This window comes from Lasioglossum baleicum, chromosome 9 (genome assembly GCF_051020765.1).
Source record: "Lasioglossum baleicum chromosome 9, iyLasBale1, whole genome shotgun sequence".
Classification (NCBI taxonomy): domain Eukaryota; kingdom Metazoa; phylum Arthropoda; class Insecta; order Hymenoptera; family Halictidae; genus Lasioglossum; species Lasioglossum baleicum.
The window spans coordinates 17361346-17382887 of record NC_134937.1 but is presented as its reverse complement, the minus strand read 5'-3'; the positions used below and the strand labels follow the sequence as shown (position 1 = coordinate 17382887).

The 21542-nt window shown below is 44.3% G+C and overlaps 2 protein-coding genes across 6 annotated transcripts in view; one reads left to right on the top strand and one right to left on the bottom strand.

Annotated features, from left to right (window-relative positions):
* The window catches only part of LOC143212005 (uncharacterized), a 15921-nt gene extending 13529 nt beyond the window's left edge, over positions 1-2392 (top strand). Inside the window, exon 2 of the mRNA XM_076430250.1 lies at positions 13-2392. The gene's annotated coding sequence lies outside the window, so the exon portion shown is untranslated. The remainder of the gene's footprint in view (positions 1-12) is intronic.
* Positions 1954-21542, bottom strand: Sxc (O-linked N-acetylglucosamine (GlcNAc) transferase sxc). 5 transcript variants are annotated; one of them, XM_076430159.1, is made up of 12 exons: positions 20959-21542; positions 17729-18397; positions 16260-16374; positions 15930-16173; positions 15006-15074; positions 9600-9796; positions 7097-7186; positions 6662-6842; positions 4972-6089; positions 4263-4716; positions 3409-3785; positions 1954-3216 (listed from the first exon to the last, which is right to left on the bottom strand). In XM_076430159.1, the coding sequence occupies exons 2-12, from the start codon at positions 17940-17942 to the stop codon at positions 3024-3026; spliced, it is 3252 nt and encodes a 1083-aa protein (XP_076286274.1). In that variant the 5' UTR covers positions 17943-18397; positions 20959-21542; the 3' UTR covers positions 1954-3023. The 5 variants fall into 5 exon arrangements, with proteins under 5 accessions (XP_076286274.1, XP_076286272.1, XP_076286275.1 ...); XM_076430157.1 differs by having other exon boundaries at positions 16260-16410; positions 20959-21541; XM_076430160.1 differs by lacking the exon at positions 17729-18397 and having other exon boundaries at positions 16260-16410; positions 20959-21541.

Below are 21542 nucleotides of genomic sequence, written 5' to 3'. Positions count from 1 at the left end.
TTCCTCGAACAGTAGGCGGTCGAGTTTCCATGCATATTTATGGGAATCGGCGCAACGAGGCTACGATTTCTGTAAGGATAGAGCGTCTTTCGAAAGGAAATACCAGCTCGAGGCAGCGAGTTATGATCGAGGGACGGCTGTGTTGGATTACGAGCTGGCATTTAAATAATGGGCATCGCCTAGTGACAAGCAGTGACTGAAGATGGAGCCCCGGTGCTCTTTTCAGAGCTGGCAGAACGGGACACGGGACGAGGGAACAGGGAACCCGTGGAGAGGATGCTTTCGACCCAGTTTCACCCCCTCGCATGGTGGTGGCACCGTCACAAGCAATCGATACTGCGGCTAAGGGCCACGATGCCTTGTCGTGCTCTATCGCCGCGAAACTTACCGCTCTAGCCTTGCGCAGAACCTCGTAGAGCCTCCAATTAAAACCCCACCGAATGACATCACTTTTCTTCTCCTGCGACCATTCTCCTTGCGTTTACCTTCGTCCTTTTTCCTAGCCTGCATCGCTTTCATGGATGACCTAGTTCCCATTATAATCTCCATTCGCGAAAACGATCCAATTTCCATGGAGCCTCGTTCAGCCTCGCGAATGCGAGACTCGCGCCAGCTTCTAACCTGCAAAACTTCGCTACAGAGAAATTCGCATAGATGTTACTCTGTTAGCAGTACGAAAAATGTTTTTAGAATCCAGGAAATTTTGATCCAGAAGCTTTCGCGTATAATGAATTAGGGTACGGAACGGTTGCAGCCAAGTCAGGGGTTCTCAACCTGGCCCTTCAGGGGTTAATTGATTTATCATTCGAAATAATAAATATTCACAAAGTATATTAGCAGAAATTCCGAAATAAATATTTTCTGGTTAAACTGCAGAAATAATTTAGTACATTTAAGCTCTCCTGGTACATATTTGTACTCTGTTATATTTTATCTAGCAATATTTCTTACAAATGCACGAGATCCGCAATCTATTTGGGACGTGTCGGTCGGCGAACGTTACAAAAGAAACGTCTCTCGTCAAAGAACCGAGTCACGGCAAAGATCAGGACAATGCTCGCAAAAAGATCGACGATCAATGACGGAACGAATGGGGTACTGCGACTCATAGGCGTAGACTTTTAACGGGGAGAGCGTGGTTAATGGAGATGGGCAGCGTAAGGTACAAACTGTTTATTCTCGACCACGATGGAACAGAAGATAACAATCTCTTTCTCCGAAACGATAATTTATATAGATTCCTTTTTCGCATTACCAAAAATATCTTGTCTTGTTTATATTTCTAAAATATCGTTGAGCATAAATTGCAAAGAATTTCATCACCGCGGTGAAATTTCGTTCAATGTTGATATTGCAATTCGGAATCGAAATCATGTTTCAGAGTTTAGTCGGTTTAGAAAGCCGGGTATCGTTATCGACTTTTAAAGTCAGCGCCTAGAGCTCGGAATCGAAGTACATATTACGATTTGTTCGAACGTTATCCTACCAGTAGAATAGCAGGAGGATTTTTGTTTAGAGCTATACCGTTAAATCTGTATCCGCGACGCAAATTGTGCGTAATGGGACAGTTACTCGTTATCGAGAACGTGCAATGCTGATAATACACAGTGGGCGGATGAGGTCACACATACAGAAAAATTTAATAGGATATCACGCTGTCTTCCTACTCGTCTAAAACGTTTCTGGACTATGCAACGGACCTAGCGAACGGAGAGAGATCCGTTCCATTCTTCAAAAAGTCAGCCTGCAGGAACGGAGGACAATCGAATTCAAGAAATAATTTTCCTCTCTATCCAAAGTCAAGAACACGCCGGATATAATACCGAAAAGCCGAGTAAAGTGGTCTCACGAAAAACCAAGCGGAACGAAACGAAAGAAATAAATGAACTTTACATACCTATTCACCGAAGCATCCTGACAATACACATCGTCTGCACATTCTTTCGAATCAGATTCTCTTAAACTGTTTCTTTTTATTCTATAGACGTACATCAGAAGTTTTTCGCTACAGTCAACACCTCGCTACCTCACTCAACTTCTTTTTCATTTCGGTCTTAACTTACGCAGTTTCACTATATCAAACTAAAGTAATAACTAACGATTACCTTCTTTGTTTTTTTTTCTTTTTAATATTTACACGTGTATCATTAATCGTTCGTATATAATACAACTTGCGTTCTTTGCTCTCAGCAGTTGCTAATTAGTTAACATCTTCGACGTGTAGAACCTACTTCTTTAACATCTCTCCCTCTACACAGCCTCGAGACGCGTGTATAACGCGTAGCGAACGGCGAATAACAACAAGAAAAATCATCCTCGTAGTTCCTCAAAAGACTACTGGGACACGCGTCAATAATTCGTCGAAATCCGCACAGACTTTCGAATGAAAAACGGCGATGTCAGCTGCGTGTTATAAAATCAGTGATACGAACCTCGCCATTATACTCGTATGCTTGTGCACCGTTTTGCGTAAAATAATTACTTGGTCTCTGTCCTCTGAAACTCCGTTGCTAACCACCGAAGGACAGAGACTACGAGAGACTGCGATTTCTTACAAGTCAAGTCGAGAACGTCATGCGAAAAATTGTAATATATATAAATATAACAGGGTGAATGATGCACGGTGATGATAAACAACGTAGGAAGCAAGCGTAATTGTTTTCTCTCGTGACTCGTGACGTCGAATCGAAGAATAAATCCATCACTTGTTTTTCAGGTGCCGAGTCGAAGTTTCGCGCACCCACGACCTATCTGTATATTCTCTACGTACAGTAAGTAGTCTAAGCTCGATGATTTTATCGTACAAAACAGTAATTACCAGCGCGGTTGGGAGTTTCATATGTGAATCGTATCTTGGGTGAAATAGGATGTCGATAATCATCTGTCTTTAAATGCTAAGTCCCCCACAAAAACAAGATGTTCACGGAATTAAAGCTGTGTGTAGTTCTGTGTGTGTGTGTCTGTGTGTGAGCGTGTGTGTATGTATATATTTATATATATAAATTAAAATGTAATAAGTCGCCTTAAGAAGAGTTCGTTAGCAGCTTCTCCCTTTCGTTCTTATCTACAGCCGCCACGTGATCGGCCTTTTCACCTCGCGCGTATCGTTCCCACATCTTCCTGTATAACATCTCCATGCCCAACGCGTACAATTTGCAGTTGAACAGGGGACTCTCGGACCTGGCCTTCCATACCTTAGCCCTTATCGCTTTCAAGCTGAAAAATAAGCGTAATGTAAAATTCGGTTGAAAGACACGTTTCCTTATTAAAATTATTTTTTTCGAGAACTACACCCTCCCAACATTACATTAGGATCTGAAGATGTAAGTTCGGGATCATCCCGTGCGAGAGTGTCAAAAATGTTGCAGGATGTCGTTTCCGATTAACAAAATAAAATAATTCACTTACTATTCCCTGTCTGTGCCCAAACGAATCGCGATATCCTGGTACTCTTGTCTCGTCTGTGCAACTAATTCGGGGCATCCCAGGGTATTCAACTGACTAGCAGCGACACGTGACGCTAACGTCTCTCCTGGCAGTGTGACCACTGGTGTTCCAGTCCACAGAACGTCCATGCTGGTCGTGTGACCGTTGCAGAGCGGCGTGTCTAGACAGACATCAGCCAATTGTCCTCGCCTAACGTGTTCCTCCTTCGCTGCGACATTGCTGAACAGAATCCTGCCGGCTGATAAACCTAATTGTTGAGCTGTAGCCTGCAGATTTGGCTCGCCGACTGCTGGGAAACGCAGCAGCCATAGCACCGAGTTGGGCACTTGTTTCAGAATCTGGAAATTAACAGTAAATTGTAACGACGTTGACGTTCGGCTGGTGTTCTTTATTAACCTTTAACTACCCGCGCCCTGAATTTTCACATAACTACCCGCGCGGTGTATTCAGTACACCACATCTATCACTGTGTGACTGACAACTAGTGTTGTATAAAGCTCGAGTCTTCGAAGCTCCAGAGCTCAGTCTTAAAGACTAAGTTTCTAAGGCTACAATTATATAAAGTTTAAGCTTTCAAAGCTTTAAGACTCAAAGCTTCAACGCTCAGCTCTCAGCTGTTATGTTATAATATTTGTCACAGAGGGCACAGTCGCATCTAGGCTGTGTATACATATTATATTACGTCGGAATATTCAAACACACCCAGTTAATACAGAAGACTCGAGCCTTTGAGTTTCAAGCTCAAGCGTTGAGGACTCAGTAGAAAATCTTGATTTTACGTAAAGATCTGCAGTTTAATGATGAGAGAAACTTACTCGTGCCCACATGTGAAGCGTGAGCGGGTCAATTTTGTACAGCTGATTGAAGTTGCAATATACAACCGCGTCCTCGGGTAAACCGTACTGTTGTCTCGTCGTGATCACAATGTTCTGAGGCACTTCTTCACCCGTTGCAGTCTTATTGTTCGCCTGCGTCGTGGTCATGCCATTTTGGACTACAACGCCGTTGACAGACATCTGACACTGACCGGAAGCGATCATCGTTTCGATCGGTGTGGTTGTCGGCAATTCCGCGACTTTCAACGAGATCTCAACAGGTTTATTTTTCGCATCAGGTACAATTACTTCGCGGATCTCCTTCACGAGGGTGTTCTCGATCATGGGGGACAAGTCGGTAGCGTTTATCACTGCTACGTTGTCCGCCACCTTGCCCTTCATGTTCAATTTGTCCGTCAGGATCAGCCGTTCCTTGAGATGCGGGAACATTTGCCTAACAGAGGACAATTCAAACAATTAATAAACCATTGAAGAAATAACAGATTTCACAGATTCCAACGACCTTCTCAAGGACAGTCTCAAGTCCTAGACAGTCTAAATCAGACTTGGGTGACACTGGCTCGAAGAACACATGTTGCTATTTCTCTCCTTCTCTTGCTCGGTGAGACAGTCCCAGAGTAGTAGCAACATGTGTTTTCTGAGCCAGCGTCGCCCAGGGGTCTGGTCTAAATAAATATAATTAACTTACTTGTGATCTCCAATGAAGTACGTGTGCGGCATGTACGCGAGCTTCTCGCTGTACTGACTGGCAAGCTCTACCGGCGAGGTGACCTCGTCCGTGATTAAATAATCCATGAAACTGGCTCCGGACGTTCCCGGATATCCCAGCCACATCACCTGAATCGGTGCCGGTCGGAGAGCAAATATTTCGTTTCTGGCGCCTTTCGTGTAGCCGTTCATGTTTACTAGAATGTGTATTCCATCCGCGTTGATACGATCAGCGGCCTTCCCGTTGCACGGGATCTGCGATAGATCGATAAAGTGTTCTGATTCTCTGGCGATCTTAGCTCTGAAAGTGGTTCCATCGTCGGAGCTCAAAGCGTAGCAGAATATCTCGACGCTCTGTCGTTCGTGTAGTCCCGGGATCGATTGCATCAGATGACTGGTGGGGTGATTTCCAAAGTCTGACGACACGTAGCCGATCCTTAGGCGAGTGCTAACTTCGCGAGGATATTTGTACGGTTGTTTGTGCAAAACATGGATCTTCTCGATGCAGAGGTTCGCGTGCCTGGCCGCGATCGCTTTTCTGAAATCGTGCGAAAGAGGATAGAGCATGGAATGGTGCGGGTGCACGCTGGGCAGCCTGTTTTTGTCCAATTGTTCCGCCACGATCGAGACTAGCTTCTTCATTCGAGCCTCGTAATCGGTCCAATCGCAGACGATCTGCAGACAATGCGCTAGATTGCAGTACGCGTCCGGGAAGTCGGGCTTCAGCTTCAGCGCGGTTCTGTACGATTGGATCGCCTCGGGAATGTTCCCGGAGTCTTTGTGGATCGAAGCTAAATTGGAATGAGCGTCGGCGAAAGCGGGATTGATTTGAATAGCCCTCGTGTAACATTGTAGAGCCCCTTGGATATCTTGCATCTCCTTCAGGGTGTTACCCATATTCGAGTAAGCGTCCGCGAAAGTCGGCTGAATACGAATGGCCTCCTTGTAATGCATCAGCGCCTCGTTTAACTTTCCTTGCTGTTGTAACACGGAAGCGAGGTTGCTGTGAGCCGCCGCGAACTCGGGGAACACTTCCAGCGCTTTCAAGTACAGTCGTGTCGCCTCCTCTATGTATCCTTGTTCCCGTTTTATGTTGGCCTGCCACGAGAACACATCAATCGTTACAAAAAATCTACCATAGAAATTTACAGATTTATAAAAGATTCTAAATTTTTCAATGTTTTCGGCGCAACGGTTCGATCGTTTATTACGAATTATAAAGCAACTTTGCTAATTGTCACTCAATATTTCTGTTTTTTTTTCAAAATTACTACAACATATTTAATTTACAGACGCGATTAAAAAAAAATCTTGAAAAAGATCCAAACTAGGACGAAACGTTGATTTTGTTTGACAATTAGCAAAGTTGCTTTATAATTCGTAATAAACGATCGAATCGTTGCGCTGAAAACATTTAAAAATTTATTATCAGCAAATACGATCGATAGAAGAAACATATTTATAAACGATTCTATTTAGAAGGCCGTAGAGCATTTTTTCTGTGATACGGGCTCGCAAACGGATACAGAAAGATTCTTGAATTTACCAAGTGCACGAGAAAGCATTTTTTAATAACAGAGTGCTTCGTAAAGCTAGTGTTAACGCTAGAAAATTACTAGACAAGTCAGAATGCCTTGTTCCAATGACTCTAACAAAGTATCTGCAATTACCAGATTATTAAGGGAATCGGCGTGCGAAGGACACAAGCGAAGGGCTGTATTGTAGCAGTCCTCGGCCTCGACCACCTGCCCTTTCTCTTTGAGCGCGTTCGCCAGATTGCAGTATGCATCTGGGAAGTTGGGTTGCAATTCGATGGCGCGACGATACGTGTCGATCGCCAAGTCGATGAGCCTGTTAAATGAAAATCAGTAATTAACATCGTTCCAGCGTAGAAGCGTAAGGGTGCGGTTATAGTGGAGCGGCGAGCATCGATGATAGCGGCGCGGTGAAAAGAAACCAACATTCGTGACAACATTTCGACACATACTAAAGAAAAAGTACATATGTATTTTCTTTGTTCCTCGTTACTATCCGTTTTTGTTCACCGCACAGCCCACCTCGCTGCTCCACTATAATCGTAACGCATTAAGAGAAGCGAGCCTTACCCTTGTTCATAGTAAACGCAGGCCAAGTTTCCGTGAACGACCGCATTGTTGGGACTGAGATTCAGTGCACGCAAATAGGCAGCTACAGCTCTGTTTAAAAAAGAAAACAGTCGTTAAATGATGTTTCTAATAAAACATTAATAATATCGCTCGCGTGAATTCGCACTGTTTTCGTAAGCCTTTCTGAACAGGAAGTTCCTTCTTTTTCAAAGAACAATGTCTGACATACAGACGGCACTAGGACTAAGTCATAAAGCTGCAAACGTGTCATTTAATTGCGTACGTGGCAAAAGATCCGATTTAAAATCCCGATGTAGCAAAAGATTCTTAGTACCTTACGATTTACAGAGGTCTATGTTATGGTTGTTATCATTAGGTTTTTCAAAATTCGTCGATTTGACAGAATTATAATAAGAAATGTTTAACTCCGTTATTTCTTGTCAGCCTGTATTTTATAATTGCAGTGAGTACGACTTTTTCTAGAAGAAAAAGGAAACTTTTGTTTGTTGTATGCCTGTATATTCTCCGGGGAGAGCGGTGAATATCACCCGGATGGAGCACGTGCTGGTTGTGCGCCTATAGAGAGTGACACCTGCACACCGGCCGGCGAGAGAGGGAGATACGATTACGAGAGAGAGGGAGAGAGAGAGAGAGGGAGAGCTGGTAGCGAGACAACAAGTCGGAATTAACCTTTTGACAGTGTGTCTAAGCCAAGAGATGCATCCGGGGCTCGAGGGTCTCGAGAGGGCTCGCTCTAATCGCGCGCGTAAAGGAGGTGCGATCGTGGCCGAGGGCGAGATCACCGTGTACACGACAACGCACTGGCAGTCCATTCCTTCCCCATTTCGATGCTTTTCTTCCGGAGAAAGCTTGCCTTGTCCCGAGAAATCGACGGTTGTCACGATCGGGAGCGAAGAGGAAACAGGATGGACCGTTTCGGACGGAATCGACGCCTCGAGAAAACTTGAAGCCGGGAGACACTACGTTTTTGGTAATATCCACCAACTCCCCCCCGTTAAGGACCGTGCACCCTCTCCTCCCACAAGTAGTAAAGGGTTCTTCTCCCTCGTGGGGGCGGAGCGAGTGTTGGAATCGATAGCACGCCGAGTTTCTCCCGCTGTGTTGTGCGTAACCACCGAGAAACAGCTTCGGACCGTGGACTACGTGCGAATAAGGAATCCGGATCGTAGGCAGCCGAGTCTACCCGTTGCCAAGACGTTGCAACACCAAGTGCGTGGACTCAAGGACAACGAGGGGGTGGCAATGGGTCTAGACCGCTCTTGGAATGTTCCAGATATTCGACGACGTAGAGACTTTTTTAATATCACTTTGGCTACGCTCTATCTCTGATATACGTTGTCTTATAAAAATGACTACATCGACCTTATCTAGATTTTCAAGGGTGCAGGATAATAGGTTTGTCATCGGGAAAATATAATTTGTATTTATTTTTCTGGTAAGATTCGAGAACACGCGTCGTGTTGAGTGAAAGACTCATCGCGGGCATCGCTCTGAAGAGAGACAAGGGACGATGAACTTGAAAGGACGTTGCATGAATATCGATTCCCTGTTTACATGCTGACTCATGCGCACCAGATACACCGTGATTTTTACTTTATCATATACGCATTCGGGGATGGAACACGTAAAACCCTGCTCTGCGCGATCTCTCGTGACTTTCCTCCGCCGGAAGTAAAATACTTCACCAGAATGCTTCATCAGAAATTATAAAATTTATATATAGTGAAATGATTCGATAGGCTTACAAAAATTTCGCAACCGAGTAGATTTAGGGAACAGTTTTGTACGACTCCTTACTACCGTTAAGGTCCAAACAGACCATCAACGGAATAACTATAAAGTCAGTTTCTCTAGCACAGACTTTAAAACCGACGTCAATATAGATCAAAGACGACGATCGATCAAACTGTGCATCCAGATCAGGATTGAATAGGACAGAAAAAGGGAACTGATTAACAGCATGTCGGAATAGGGAATCGAACCCGGGTCCTCTGCTTGACAAGCACGCGCCTCACCCGTTGAGCTAATCGTCTCGACTACTATACACCAATTAATTCAACTAATTTTTAAAAACCTGCAACGAACTGAAACGTTGCAATGACATATGTATATCGTGCTCTACACTTCATAAGAACCGAGTGTTCGTCTGGGCCGTTGCATTTATAATTCAACAGTTTGCTAGCTCTTGTGTTGTTTTCCAGCATCTTGATGGATCAACTAACTCGGATATTTAACGACAATGTTCAAACAATATGGGAATCCTCTTTATAAGGTGCACAGAACCATTTTCCAGCGTTCAAACAATAAGTATCTCAAGACCAGGTCTATCCACAGTTTAAGCACAATGGACAGGCTGTATCGTGCAAGTAATGGCTGAGTAATTGCTGCATAAACGTTCAGAAAACACCGGGGAACCGAGCCAAACGACCGATCCGAGCACTCTAGAGGTCTAAGGCTGGGACGATGAGGAAGAAGGCCTTACCTATCGAAGATCCTGGCCTCTTTGAGAACGTTGCCAAGGTTGATGTACGCGTCCAAGAAGTTCGGATCCAGCGCGACTGCCTTCTCGAAGTGATGGATCGCCAGCCAGATCTCTCCCTGTGCATTGAACACGCAGCCAAGGTTGCTCCAGGCGACCGCGAAGTCCGGACGCGTTTCGATCGCCTTTAGATAGCATGCCTACAGACAAACCACGTATTAGAGGAACTCCGACTCGCGTACTGTCAGGGACGCGCCGCGCGCACTGCCCGACCTCTCCTCGCCGCGCCGCAGCTTTCACACAATTCACCATCCTCGAAAACCTCAGAGAACACAAAACACATCTATTCTCACCTTCGCCCTGTCTGTCTTCCTTCGCTGCTACCTACCGTCCCCCCCGTCGCCCCTGATTCCATTTTCCCGTATCAACAGGTGTGTGGACCGATTGAATAACCGTTCTTAGCGCACCGGTTTCCACAGAGTCGTCCTCTACCACGCTCTAATTGAACTCTTTCGTCAATTAACCGCGACATGCTATTTTTATGGTCGCTAAAAATTGCTACTCCAAGCAAATATTATGTATTTATATTTACTTCGATATTGAAAAGATTCTTTTAACCCGTAGCACTGGAAAATAATTTTAACCCCTATACTGTCATTTGGAAAATAATTTTGTCGAAAATATACGAAGTGACCAACACATTTTCTTCGAAGTGTCCATTTAGGCGTTAAGAGCAGACTCGTGACGTAGTCCGGCGCGCGTCTAATTTGAAAAGTATCCTTTGGATCTGTGCTGATTGATTTCCGGTGATTTGATCGACGATCGGGCGATGGGGGGCGTTGGTCCGGAACGAAGACAGAGAAAACGAAGATCCCATTCTGCGAGTCGTGTTATTGGGAGGAGGATCTGGTTTGATGTCGGGAAAGAAGGGTAATCAAGGTGCGCGCTAGAAACGTCATCGTGGTAACGTATGAGCGACTCGTGTGCGTCTCGTCTCGTGTCCGTCGACTCTCCGGAATGCGTCCGGTGGACTCGACAGGCACGTGACACGACGTGTTCGCCATCGTCATTTTCTCATCATAGTCATCATTGTCACTCGGCCAATTCACCCCGTCGAGGATTCTCCCGTCTTGCTTTGTTGAGAGCTTGAACAAACATGTGTGTTGAAAGTATCGTGTGTGATCATCGTCATCATCCGCGTGTCCCCGTTACCAGCTACACAAATCTACATATATATATGTTGCGTGGTTAAACGCACAGAGAAAATACAATAATAATCGAAATCGGTCTCGTTCGAGAGCAATTGGAAAAAAATATGATAGAAGCACGTTTTTCGAATTTCCATTTTACACGTGACGACGCTCCTAAGGGTCAAGCAGGGATGTGCATCGCGCGTGTCGAGAGGCGGGCTGCATCATGTAAAACAGAGTAATCCGTACCTAAACAATAAGTAAAAGGGCATTTACAGTCGGCCGATCTCTTAAGGGACACGGTTAGAAAGGCTTGGAGAGTTCAGGGGGGGGGGGGGGTCGGTCGATTTTGCAGCGAGGAACAACCAGGAGAAACCGGACGGAAACGAAGTTGGATGAGCTTTAGACACCGTTTCAGAGTTCCAAGCCGAATTATGGCTTCTCTGGACCCTCTCCATTGATTCCGCGTTACAGGGCTGACCAACCGAGCGTACACGGGCTGTCCCACCCCCAAATTTGGGTTACCCTCGGGTGGTCGACAAATCATTTCGCCGACGCAGCTTTCGTCGACGATTTGACCGTGTTAGTGTCGGTCAAACCGTGCCGATGAAGACATTTGTCGACGATTTGACCGTGTAGATAAAAACATCGTGTCGACGAAAGTTTCTGTCGGTTAAATCGTCGATGAAAACAGTGTCGGCGAAATGAGTTGTTGACCAACCGAGGGTAACCCACCAAATTTACCACTTCTAATACCTCAAATATTTTGCTTTCTTATCGCGAAGGTCACCTTGTGCTTTCGAAATGTATGCTCAACGTCTGATCGACTCTGAGCGAGAAGCTATTATGTCTCTGCAATGTTCTTATAGTAGCCGTTACGAGAGAGTAAAAAAATCTACGGGAAATGATGTGTCGCATGTTGAAAAAAATTTTTTCCGCGCGTGGTATTGGAAAAACCACAGTTTTCTTGAAATTGTGCAAGTTTAACGAATTCTTTCAAGGTTAAAAGACGTTCGTAGTACAATCTCCATAATTATCCCATATTCTGCAAAGTTTCAGCTTTCATTAAAAAAAATTTCATCGCTCTATCTCATTACTATCGAAAGTTCTTTGATTTTGACACAGATTACGTCAGTTTGGCCCATAGTGGGGCGCAGCGAGCCTAGCACTACCCACTCCCCACTTTCGTGAACCAATTAGAGCAAAGATGCGCAAAGACGAACGAAAACTGGTCTTTACGCGGATTTATCGTCTCGTGACTGAATCAATTCACTGAATCAACTGAAGCGCTGGCTGCGGTAGATCAAAAAGAGCTTAAAAATATTTATACAATTAATGATCCTGAAAGATATGACTCGATTATGTTTCGTATACTATTAAAGAATGCCTCTCCTCGGCATATTTTTGTTCACCGAGCGTTCAACGATCTTCTATTATGTTAGAGCGTGACGTTGCTCGTCGCATTTTGTGAATTAGAAGTGTGGAAGAGATTGGTCAGCCCTGGAGAGTTCGAAAGTGGAGCCAACGAAGCTGGAAAAAGCAAAGAAAAAACAACAACTGTGAAACCCCGGGGCGGATCAAAGGGAGATATCCAACTTTCAAGTTTCTCGCGGAATCATTCGGAACAACATCGATGTGTCTGACGGAATAGTTCAGAGACCGGCCTACGGGAATTACTTTACCTGCAGAGTACCCTTCGGTAGGTTGACGGTAGGTACGGCTCGCAAGCTCTCATAATAAACTTAGACCGAGAGACAGTGTGTTACTGAATAACCACATTCAGATTCACCGTTTGACGAAGGAACCCATGGTAACCGAGACCAATCACATTGCTCCGACTTCCCCTCCTAGAGTTGATCATCCCATCCACAACAATAAGACAGCTGCGTTAATGTCTCTTCACTGATACTCTTCGCCTCAATTTTTTTGTCTTTTTTTTTCTCTTATGTTATATTTTCAACTCTTTCACAGAGGTACCTAAGTCGTGCGTGCCCCGTGTTCTGCGAGGGCACGCTTCGCTGAGATCGCCAGCCACCATACATCGGAACATACATCTCTAATATAAGAAATCAACGAAATCGACTCTCCTCGAGAAACCGGTGAAACTAAATTTCTTCTTTTCTCCCGTTGGATCGGTGCTGTTTGCCGATTGTTTTTCAAACTTCCCAAAAATTCTCGTTTCGCGCGAAATCCCCGACTATTTTTTCTACACAGAGATGGGCACTGGTTTTATTTAAATAATACGCATCGAACGCGATCGAGATCCCCGTATTTAATCAAGCGCGATCGTACCGCTACAGTCTGACACAAAAGTGTAGGTACGAATCAAGGTAAACGGACATCAACAATTTTATAACTAGAAATGAAACTAGATTCATTTGTCGTTTGCATCGTTCGAAACAATTAGATACGCGGATGCGCAAAATTAAATAAAACACTCCAGGGATTAAGTGAACCATTTGGAATACGTAGATGTAATTAGTTAGAGATTTTCAAGTAATCTTCAACAAAGAAAAGCAGAATTGGTAACTAATGGTAAGTAAAACGTGAAGTGAATACAGTGTACTATTTCCTGTTCCTGACTGTATCTCGAAATTTCTTCATAAATAAACAATTACAGGCAGGTGTTTGAATAGCACGTTTTATTTAAATGGCGGACTGGCCTATTTCTGTGTGTTTGGATGTGAATTACTGGTGGCGGAACGTACTGAGCGAACAAACGAACGAGCGGACTAGACGGCGCTCAAGAGTGGCAGGAAATTCAGCGGAAGGCCTTTCTCGACGGTCTGCGTTTGATACCCGCCGACGAGCTTCCCTGCTACACAGAACTTCCGATCAAATCCGCGGCAGAGAACGGCTCAAAGACCGTTTCGAGGCAAACGAGCCGATATTACGAGCGTTAAAGTGTACCGTCTGTGAGAGCAGGAAGCTCGTAGGCAGTCGCCGCGCCGCGCTGCACTGTGAGAAGCAGACCACTTGACTCTTATCAATTTACCACCGATAGATCCTTCCATTCGGATCATTTCTTTTTTTTTCTATCGTATCAACAAGCTAGAACGTCGGCGAAACTCTTGGGACACGAGAGAATCCCGTGAGTTTCCAGCCGAAAAGACGACGAAAACACTCGTCGAAATTTATTTATATTACTGTTATCGGGCGGGCGATAAGCGAGCGAAAAAAACATATAATTCGTCAAGTGATCTCGCGCAATTTATCATTATATATATATATATATATGTATATATAGATCACCGTACACACAAAGAGACTCGGTATACTCTCAAAAGTTGGAAAGAGTTGTTGGAAAGAAAAGGTCGCATTTGTGTCCACGTATATGTTACGGATCAGTATACCTAGAGAGGCAGATACACATTCAGAATGAGCTGACTCAAATGAGAGATGAGCTTACCAGCTACGGTCGCGCTCTGCGGGCCCTATTCTAGCTTGCCTCGTTTTCAACGAAAAAAAGTACGCGAACCAAAAAGAAGCATTATGCATTCTCAGAATCTAATTCGAGATTAGAGAGAAAGAAAGCAAGGGCAAGAGAGAGAGAGAGAAGAAAAAAATACCGATACACATCATGCTGTAATAGGACCGGCAGTTTTTCAGTCAGGATTTGCAATAACACCGTGGCGGCTAGATTTCGGTCGATTTCCCATCGGGGTGTTATTGCAAGACGCTTTGCGCAGTGCCAGGAGGGGTTTTCAAACTGTTTCCAGCTTCGACTCCCGATCAGAGATCTCGTGCGCCGCGTTTGATGCCGTTTCCGTCACGCTGATCCACGATCGAGAGGACAGATCGGGCGATTCAAACGCGACATCGTCGATCGATCGGGATTGGGGAAGAGCGCGCGCGATGCTTGGCGCGCTATCGGACATCTCTTTTCCTTCAGGAAATACCGCGCGTTGTCGTTGTCGCGATAGCGCAGCATCGCGCGCCGCGCGCTATTTCTCAACTGCGACGAGAAAGGCTCTCCGCGAGAATGATGCGCGATTTATAGTCGGATCGATTCCTGACCATTCCGCAGAGCTGCTTACTAGCGCTCGTGCGCATAGTGCGGAATGCATCGGTGCACTGGTGTTGTCCGTGAAGCGAGGAATCAACACGTCGACGAACATCTCTCATGAACGTTCAGCTGCGCCTGGCACCGATGCATCCGAGTATGCGCATCACACGTTGAATTAATGTACACCTAGTGCCAATCGAGAAACAAACCTACCTTCGCTTCGTCAAGTCTTGCTAATGCTTTCAAAAGATTACCAAGATCGCTCCTCACGCAATAGAGATCCTGCAACACAGACGAATACATTTCTTAGTCTCGCGAGTACCATCGCGATGGGAATCTCCCTCGAAAATCGTTTGAAACCGCGGGACACGGCCGTTTAACGGGGTGAAGAGTGCTTTTCGTTGTAAAAGCTTAACACATTGCGTACGGGTCACGAGATCAGTCGGGTTTAACGCTAAAAAATCATTTCATCGCAGGCTCTGTTGAGCGAGCGCCGCACAGTGGGCAATTTGGTCGAAACTCTATTCAAAATCAAAGAACTTCCGACAGAAATGAGGTAGAACGATGAAATTTTTTTAAAATCAAAGCTGAAACTTTCCAGAATATGGGAAAAATAGGGAGATTATGGTACGAACGTTTTTTAACCTTGAGAAAATTCGTTAAACATGCAGAATTTCAAGAAAATTGTGGTTTTCCCAATACCACGCGCGGAAAATTTTTTTTTGAACATGCTATACATGATTTCCTGTAGATTTTTTCACGCTGATTTCAAATCTGATCTCAAAATTTTTCTACGACCTCAGGATATTGCAAACCCGATTTCTTGAAATTCTGCATGTTTAACGAATTTTCTCAAGGTTAAAAGACGTTCGTACCATAATCTCCCTATTTTTCCCATATTCTGCAAAGTTTCAGCTTTGATTTAAAAAAAATTCCATCGCTCTACCTCATTTCTATCGAAAGTTCTTTGATTTTGAATCGAGTTTCGATCAAATCGCCTACTGTGCGTCGTACACAATGTGTTAACAATCTCTAGTTGCAATAAAATTACACCTTCGACCCCGCCATCGTGCTATACCCTTTCAAAACAGATCGCTCCAGGGATTTGAGATTCTAACGTTATCGTAGATTTCTCACTGGGTTGTATTGTAGAGCGGTCACGTAAGCTTGAACAGCTTGTTCCATGTCTCCCGCAGCGACCAACGCGGCTGCCAGGTTAATGTAACCGTCGATAAAGTCTGGTTTCAATCGAACCGCGTGCCGATAGTTTTCCAACGCCTCCTGCAGTTGGCCGCGCTCCTTGAAAACGTTACCGAGGTTGCTGTACGCTTCTGCCAGTAATGGATTTTGCTTTATGGCCAAGCTACTGTAATGGGCTGACCTGGAAAATTCAGAAGGAAATTTATTGCAAACGAACCGGACACCGAAATACAATTTATCTTGTAAAATTTTCATCAAAATATTTACTTCTCTAGCCTTCTGCATTGGAAATGAATCGAAGACAGTAACAGAAGAACCCCTGTGTTGTTTGTCTCCTGCCGCCAAAGCTGCATACAGTGTCTTTCTGCGTTTTCATAGTCCCCTGCTTGATATTCCCTATGAGCGAGCTCCAGCAGCCCTGGAAATAGAGTTCGAACCATTTTTACATCCCGCAAATTCTCGAACGTCCAATGTACGTGCAGAGCTCGTTAAAATCGTAGTCGAGCAGTTGGGGGTGCTTCCCTTGTCGAATTATATTCCGCCTCAGTGTTCCCAATTAGCAAACCTCCGGGTAAAAGTCCCCAGAAAAATCATGTAAGCGCGTCTCGGACGATCGATTTCCATTTAGCTCTTGCATTCGACCCGTCAACATATTCAACATGCTTTTTCCCCCCCAATTCCCTCGTCCTACAATTCTTTGTACACCTCCCTCATTTTTAATCCTGCACGATTTCGGCGAAGAAAGCGGCGTACGTGTTGCGAAAACGTTAGCGTCTCCAACACGCATGCCCGAGGGTTAAGTTTGCCGGCGACGAGAGACGCGGAACGGAACGGGAAAAATACAGCGAAAAGAAAAAGTACTCGTGCATCGTTTTCTCTAGAATTTCGGTCACATTTCAATGGCTCCGTGCTAAATAAATCGGTAGTTTATTATCAACGCAGGGGATGTAGGTCTTCGATCTGTTGCCGTTATCGTCAAACGTAAAAAAAGGAACAACAAGTGAGAAAAACATCGACACCGGCGCACCGGCGAAACAATGCCTACTCAATGACGAAACTTTTTACGCAACCTTTGACGATATTTACTCGTCTAATAGTAAAAGAAATAACAGAAATGTAACTATAAGTTTCATGAAAAAAAAATAACTAAAAATAAGACAGGGTCATCACTGCGAGAGCAATGCGAGAAAAAAATATTCGTACACCGTCGCAGCGTGTCTCGAATTACGTTTCGCCCAGTGTTCGCAATTAACAGAGTTTCGGGTAAAAATCCCTAGAAAAATCATGCGAGTGCGTCTCGGACGATCGATTTCCATTTAACTCTAGCCCGGCCAATGACGGGTCGCGTTTGGCCCTTCGAAATATTCGACGAGCTTTATTTTTCTATTTCTATCGCCTTAGAAACCCGTGATAACTCGTACTTGAAATTCGACGAGAAATGTCCGAGAGGAGAACAGCCGGACATGTTACGAAAATATTATGGCCGCGGTACGCATGCCCGAGGGGGTTGCCGGCGACGGAGAACGCGGAACAGGGGTGGAAACAGCACAGTGGAAGGAAAAAGTATTCGTACATCGTTTTCTCGGGAATTTTCGGCACAGAAATTGTTCGGAGAAAGTTCCGAGAGCTACGGTGGAGAACTGTGTCGGTGTTTTACGATAGAAGCTGGGTGGTGTATGAATACTTTCTTTTCGAGCTGTACGGGGGGGGGGGCAGATAGGTGAATAGATACGAACAGTAAGAATCAACGGCGACGTTTATGGTCTGATTGTCGGCGATTGCGATTAGCTCCTTGCCCTGCGTGTCCTGGGTGACGACCAGAAGGTTTTGTCCGTTCTGCCACTCGCCGGTCCCGTTCGTCATCTCATCTGAGGTATTCACAACGGTGCCGATGATCCCATTCGTACTCCTGAGAACTGTCTCCTTTTTCTCCACCAGTCGAAGGCTCATTTTGCTCGCGAGTTCCTCTCGGTTCGTTGCTGTGACCTTCCCGGTAGTTTCGGCATGCGTGCACACGGCCGCACGTAGTCCAAACGCAGTTGCAAAGTCGAGTTCTCGATTAATTTCAAGAGACTCCGACCGCCACTTGCCGAAATACACTCTTAATTGTTTATGTATTTAAATGCCACCTTTCCACAGCGTGTAGCCCACTTATCCTCACTGTCACGTTCCTCTCGATGCGTTCGTACTTCTGGTTTCTGTATACACTGGTCGAGCCGTGGTCCTCTACGAGTTACGTTACGACCAGGTTATCCCTGCCACAGCGAGCGGCTCGCTGATTCGTCCGTTTCGCTACTATGGCGGACTCCTGCGTCGTTGCGGCGAAGACGGAAGAGGGAACAGAAGAAGACACCCGGCTCAGGAACGGCGATACCAAACCCGGCACCCTTGCCCTTCCTCGGACACTAACGTAGACCGTTTGTTGTACAATTTTTCCACCGGGAATTTGTGCGTATTTGTTTCATCGTTTGTATCAGCGCATACAGAAAAGTATTCGTACACCTGTTTTCAATCGGTACAGTCTTCTGTGTAATAAATTCCACGTTAGAATTAACCCTCTGCACTCGAACCGATTTTAATTGCAAGACGTTTCTTTCAACCTAGAACATGTAATTATGTTCTATGTAATTACTAGAGGGGAGTTGTTGCTCCCTCGCTTCCCGAGTTTCGCGAGTAGGATTGTTGTAGCTCGCTCGCCAAAATAAATTGTATTTGAAATTAACTAAGTGGCGTATGTTTATAATGTCGATAATGCAAACAGACATCAATAATGTAAATTTCTATTGAAATATTGATTAAAAGCTGCGACGTTCTATTTAAATATTGATTAAAAGCTACGACGTTCGTTTTTTTGTTGTATTGAAATATGATTCTAAAAGCGTTAGTTTTTCCCGAATTTAAAAAAAAAAATTAGCCAAATCGGTCCAGCCGTTCTCCCGTGATGTCGTGACCAACGAACAGCATTTGATTTTTATTTATAGAAGATGTAATCTTTTTTACATTCTGCACACGAAATGCAAATTGTAATTTTTAATTAACGCCTCCAACTCACCATTCGAGTGCAACTGGTTAATCCGCGTTGAATTGTACGTTCGTAATCAATGTTATGTAATTAAATGTACATTAGTGATTACAACTAATGGGTACAGGGTGTTTCATCCGATTTCTGTCACCATTATTGGTCATGACGAGAAATATTGCAAAATATAAAATGAATGATTTTGTTTTTAAAGTTCCCTCGCAACTATTTTTGTGATTTCACCATTTTTGCTTTAAATCGTTATGAAATAATGATTCTGATTGGGGTGGTAGTGGTAGATAAGTAGTGGTAGATATAACTTGGAATTATTGAACAAAAGAAAATTCAACAAGAAAATTCAGAGTTACTCGGGGTGCGTGTAACTCGTTGTACGTGACTGGGTACGCAACAAAGAAACCAAATTAGTGGTTCTCAACTTCGGTTTGGGAATCCTATTTTTCACGGTTATCGAAGTGTTAAATGTCGAGGTATAATACGAAAAAATATCGCTAATTTATATCGTGTCACGATATATGACAAGCTTAGCTGTTTTTCATTTTTATTTTATCCAGTGTGGGCGACATTTATTCAGTTACGTCCGCGGTGCGGAAGGACAATAAGTTTTGTACAAACGATCACACAATGCTATCATTAGACTGCGAATCTTTATGCATTTATAGCAAAATTGAGTAGACGAAATATATGATTTCTCCTGATTGGGAAGAAGTAATTTAGCTTCGCAATTTAGCTAATTTCTAGTTATTACGAATGACTTGCTGCATTACGATTGTAACCGTGACTCTCAATTATTCGTTTTTAAAAGACCATTAAATAACCACCGGTAGGTGAAGTAATAATGGTCCGGTATACATAGAATTTGTTAAGACCATTTAGTAGTTTTTACTGTAAGCGAGTTCCTCGTTTGTTTTATAACTCTTCCCTAGCCAAATTAAACAAGGAAAAATTGAAACAGAACCAAGAGCTTAAAATTCGTAAAATTGGAGAAGTAAAAACGAGTATAATGGAGAACCACTGAGGTTTACGAAGGGACGGCTGTCCCCACTCTCTCGCGCGGAAAGCAGATGGAATAGGTACGGAGTACGGAGTGGAATATTCCACCGTCATTTTAACGGAGAGGGGAGTCGGTATATTGGGGAGCGACAGGCTAAAGAAGGTGGCTTAACCCTCGGCTACCAATGCGTGGGTCTATTCGGACCCTATTGTTGAACACTGCCTTTCGAAGGTATGTAGTTGTTTCAATAATAGCAGTACCGTTCGAAATAGGTGGACAAAGACGAATTCTATAGATGCCGACGGTACGACGATATTTCAGGGAAAGCAGGTAGAGACACCGAAGAAAATTACAATAAGCTATAGTGAAACAGGGACCGTTTCGACTAATAAAATGTAAAGTATAAGACCATTGAAATTCAACGATTTCCCAACTTTGAACTTGTTAGTATCAACGCTACAATTTTAGCACAAACGATTCTAATTACGTAATTAACGTAAATATGCATGGATCGTTGGAAATACCGGGTCACTTTCCATACGTATAGAATTCTGCTCGATTATCGCTATTCAGCGACCTGATTTTTATTTATAAATTCGCGAGACATCTGTCTCTCAAATTCCGCGTTCAGTTATCTCGATGATTTCGAAAAATTAGACAATACTGTCGAATCATGGACTCGACCGAAGTATGAGAAATTGTGCAGATGGCAAAGAGTACAAGTATGTACGCAACGGAAATTGTAAAACCTGTAGAAATACTGTTTCATATTTGTGTCGATCGTTCGCGCGTAAAGACCTCGTGCAGAGAGCGAAATAAATATCTAAATACAGGCTGGGGCTAGGCGGACTATCGACTTGAACTTCGCTAATGAAATATCGAAGGTTCCATTGGCGCAGAACTTCGCAAAGATCATCGAGAGCGAGACTACGTACCAACTGTCGAGAGCTGCTGCTGTATGTCGTTCATCTTGAGGATGACGCCGGTACTGGCAATCTGTTGATGGTTTTGCTGTTGTTGTTGCTGCGTTTGTTGAGCTTGCATGATCACGGCCACCATAAAAAAATTTATGCTCGAAACATAACAGCCCGACGGACAGTGGGCGAGAGAGAATTCGACACGATAATTAGCGTGTCGATGGCGCAACGGATGCTCAGACGGAGATCTGAACACGAAACTCGGCGGTTTCGATGAAACCGAGAACAAAAACACAGATACGCGGTGTTTCTTACGTAGGCATGCACTAGCGCAATCTTTTAACGTCCGCCATCATGGATTCTCAAGGCACTATACGTCGAACACACTGGCCAGGTCTCAACGCGATATAGAAATTACGTAAATGAGTAATTGCTCGGGCGTTCGATGTTTTGTTGTTCGAGACTGTCCAATGAAGAAATTACGGGGTCACGATCCGATCAGCGTTCCGCGAATGACAGCAGTCAACGAGGCGAAAACTCGAGCATAACGTGAGCCACGGGGACACGTAACACGGCCCGACCAGCGAGAATCCAATCGATGA

What these genes read in the sequence shown, in the direction of transcription:
- Sxc (XM_076430157.1), bottom strand. Translation starts at nt 17,942, where the DNA reads ATGAGCCTTCGACTGGTGGAGAAAAAGGAGACAGTTCTCAGGAGTACG. An exon ending in CGTCGCCGTTGATTCTTACT is followed by an intron (nt 16,411 to 17,728) that starts GTTCGTATCTAT and finishes CTCTATTTCCAG; the next exon opens with GGCTGCTGGAGCTCGCTCAT. An exon ending in TGCGTTTACTATGAACAAGG is followed by an intron (nt 6,843 to 7,096) that starts GTAAGGCTCGCT and finishes TTCATTTAACAG; the next exon opens with GCTCATCGACTTGGCGATCG.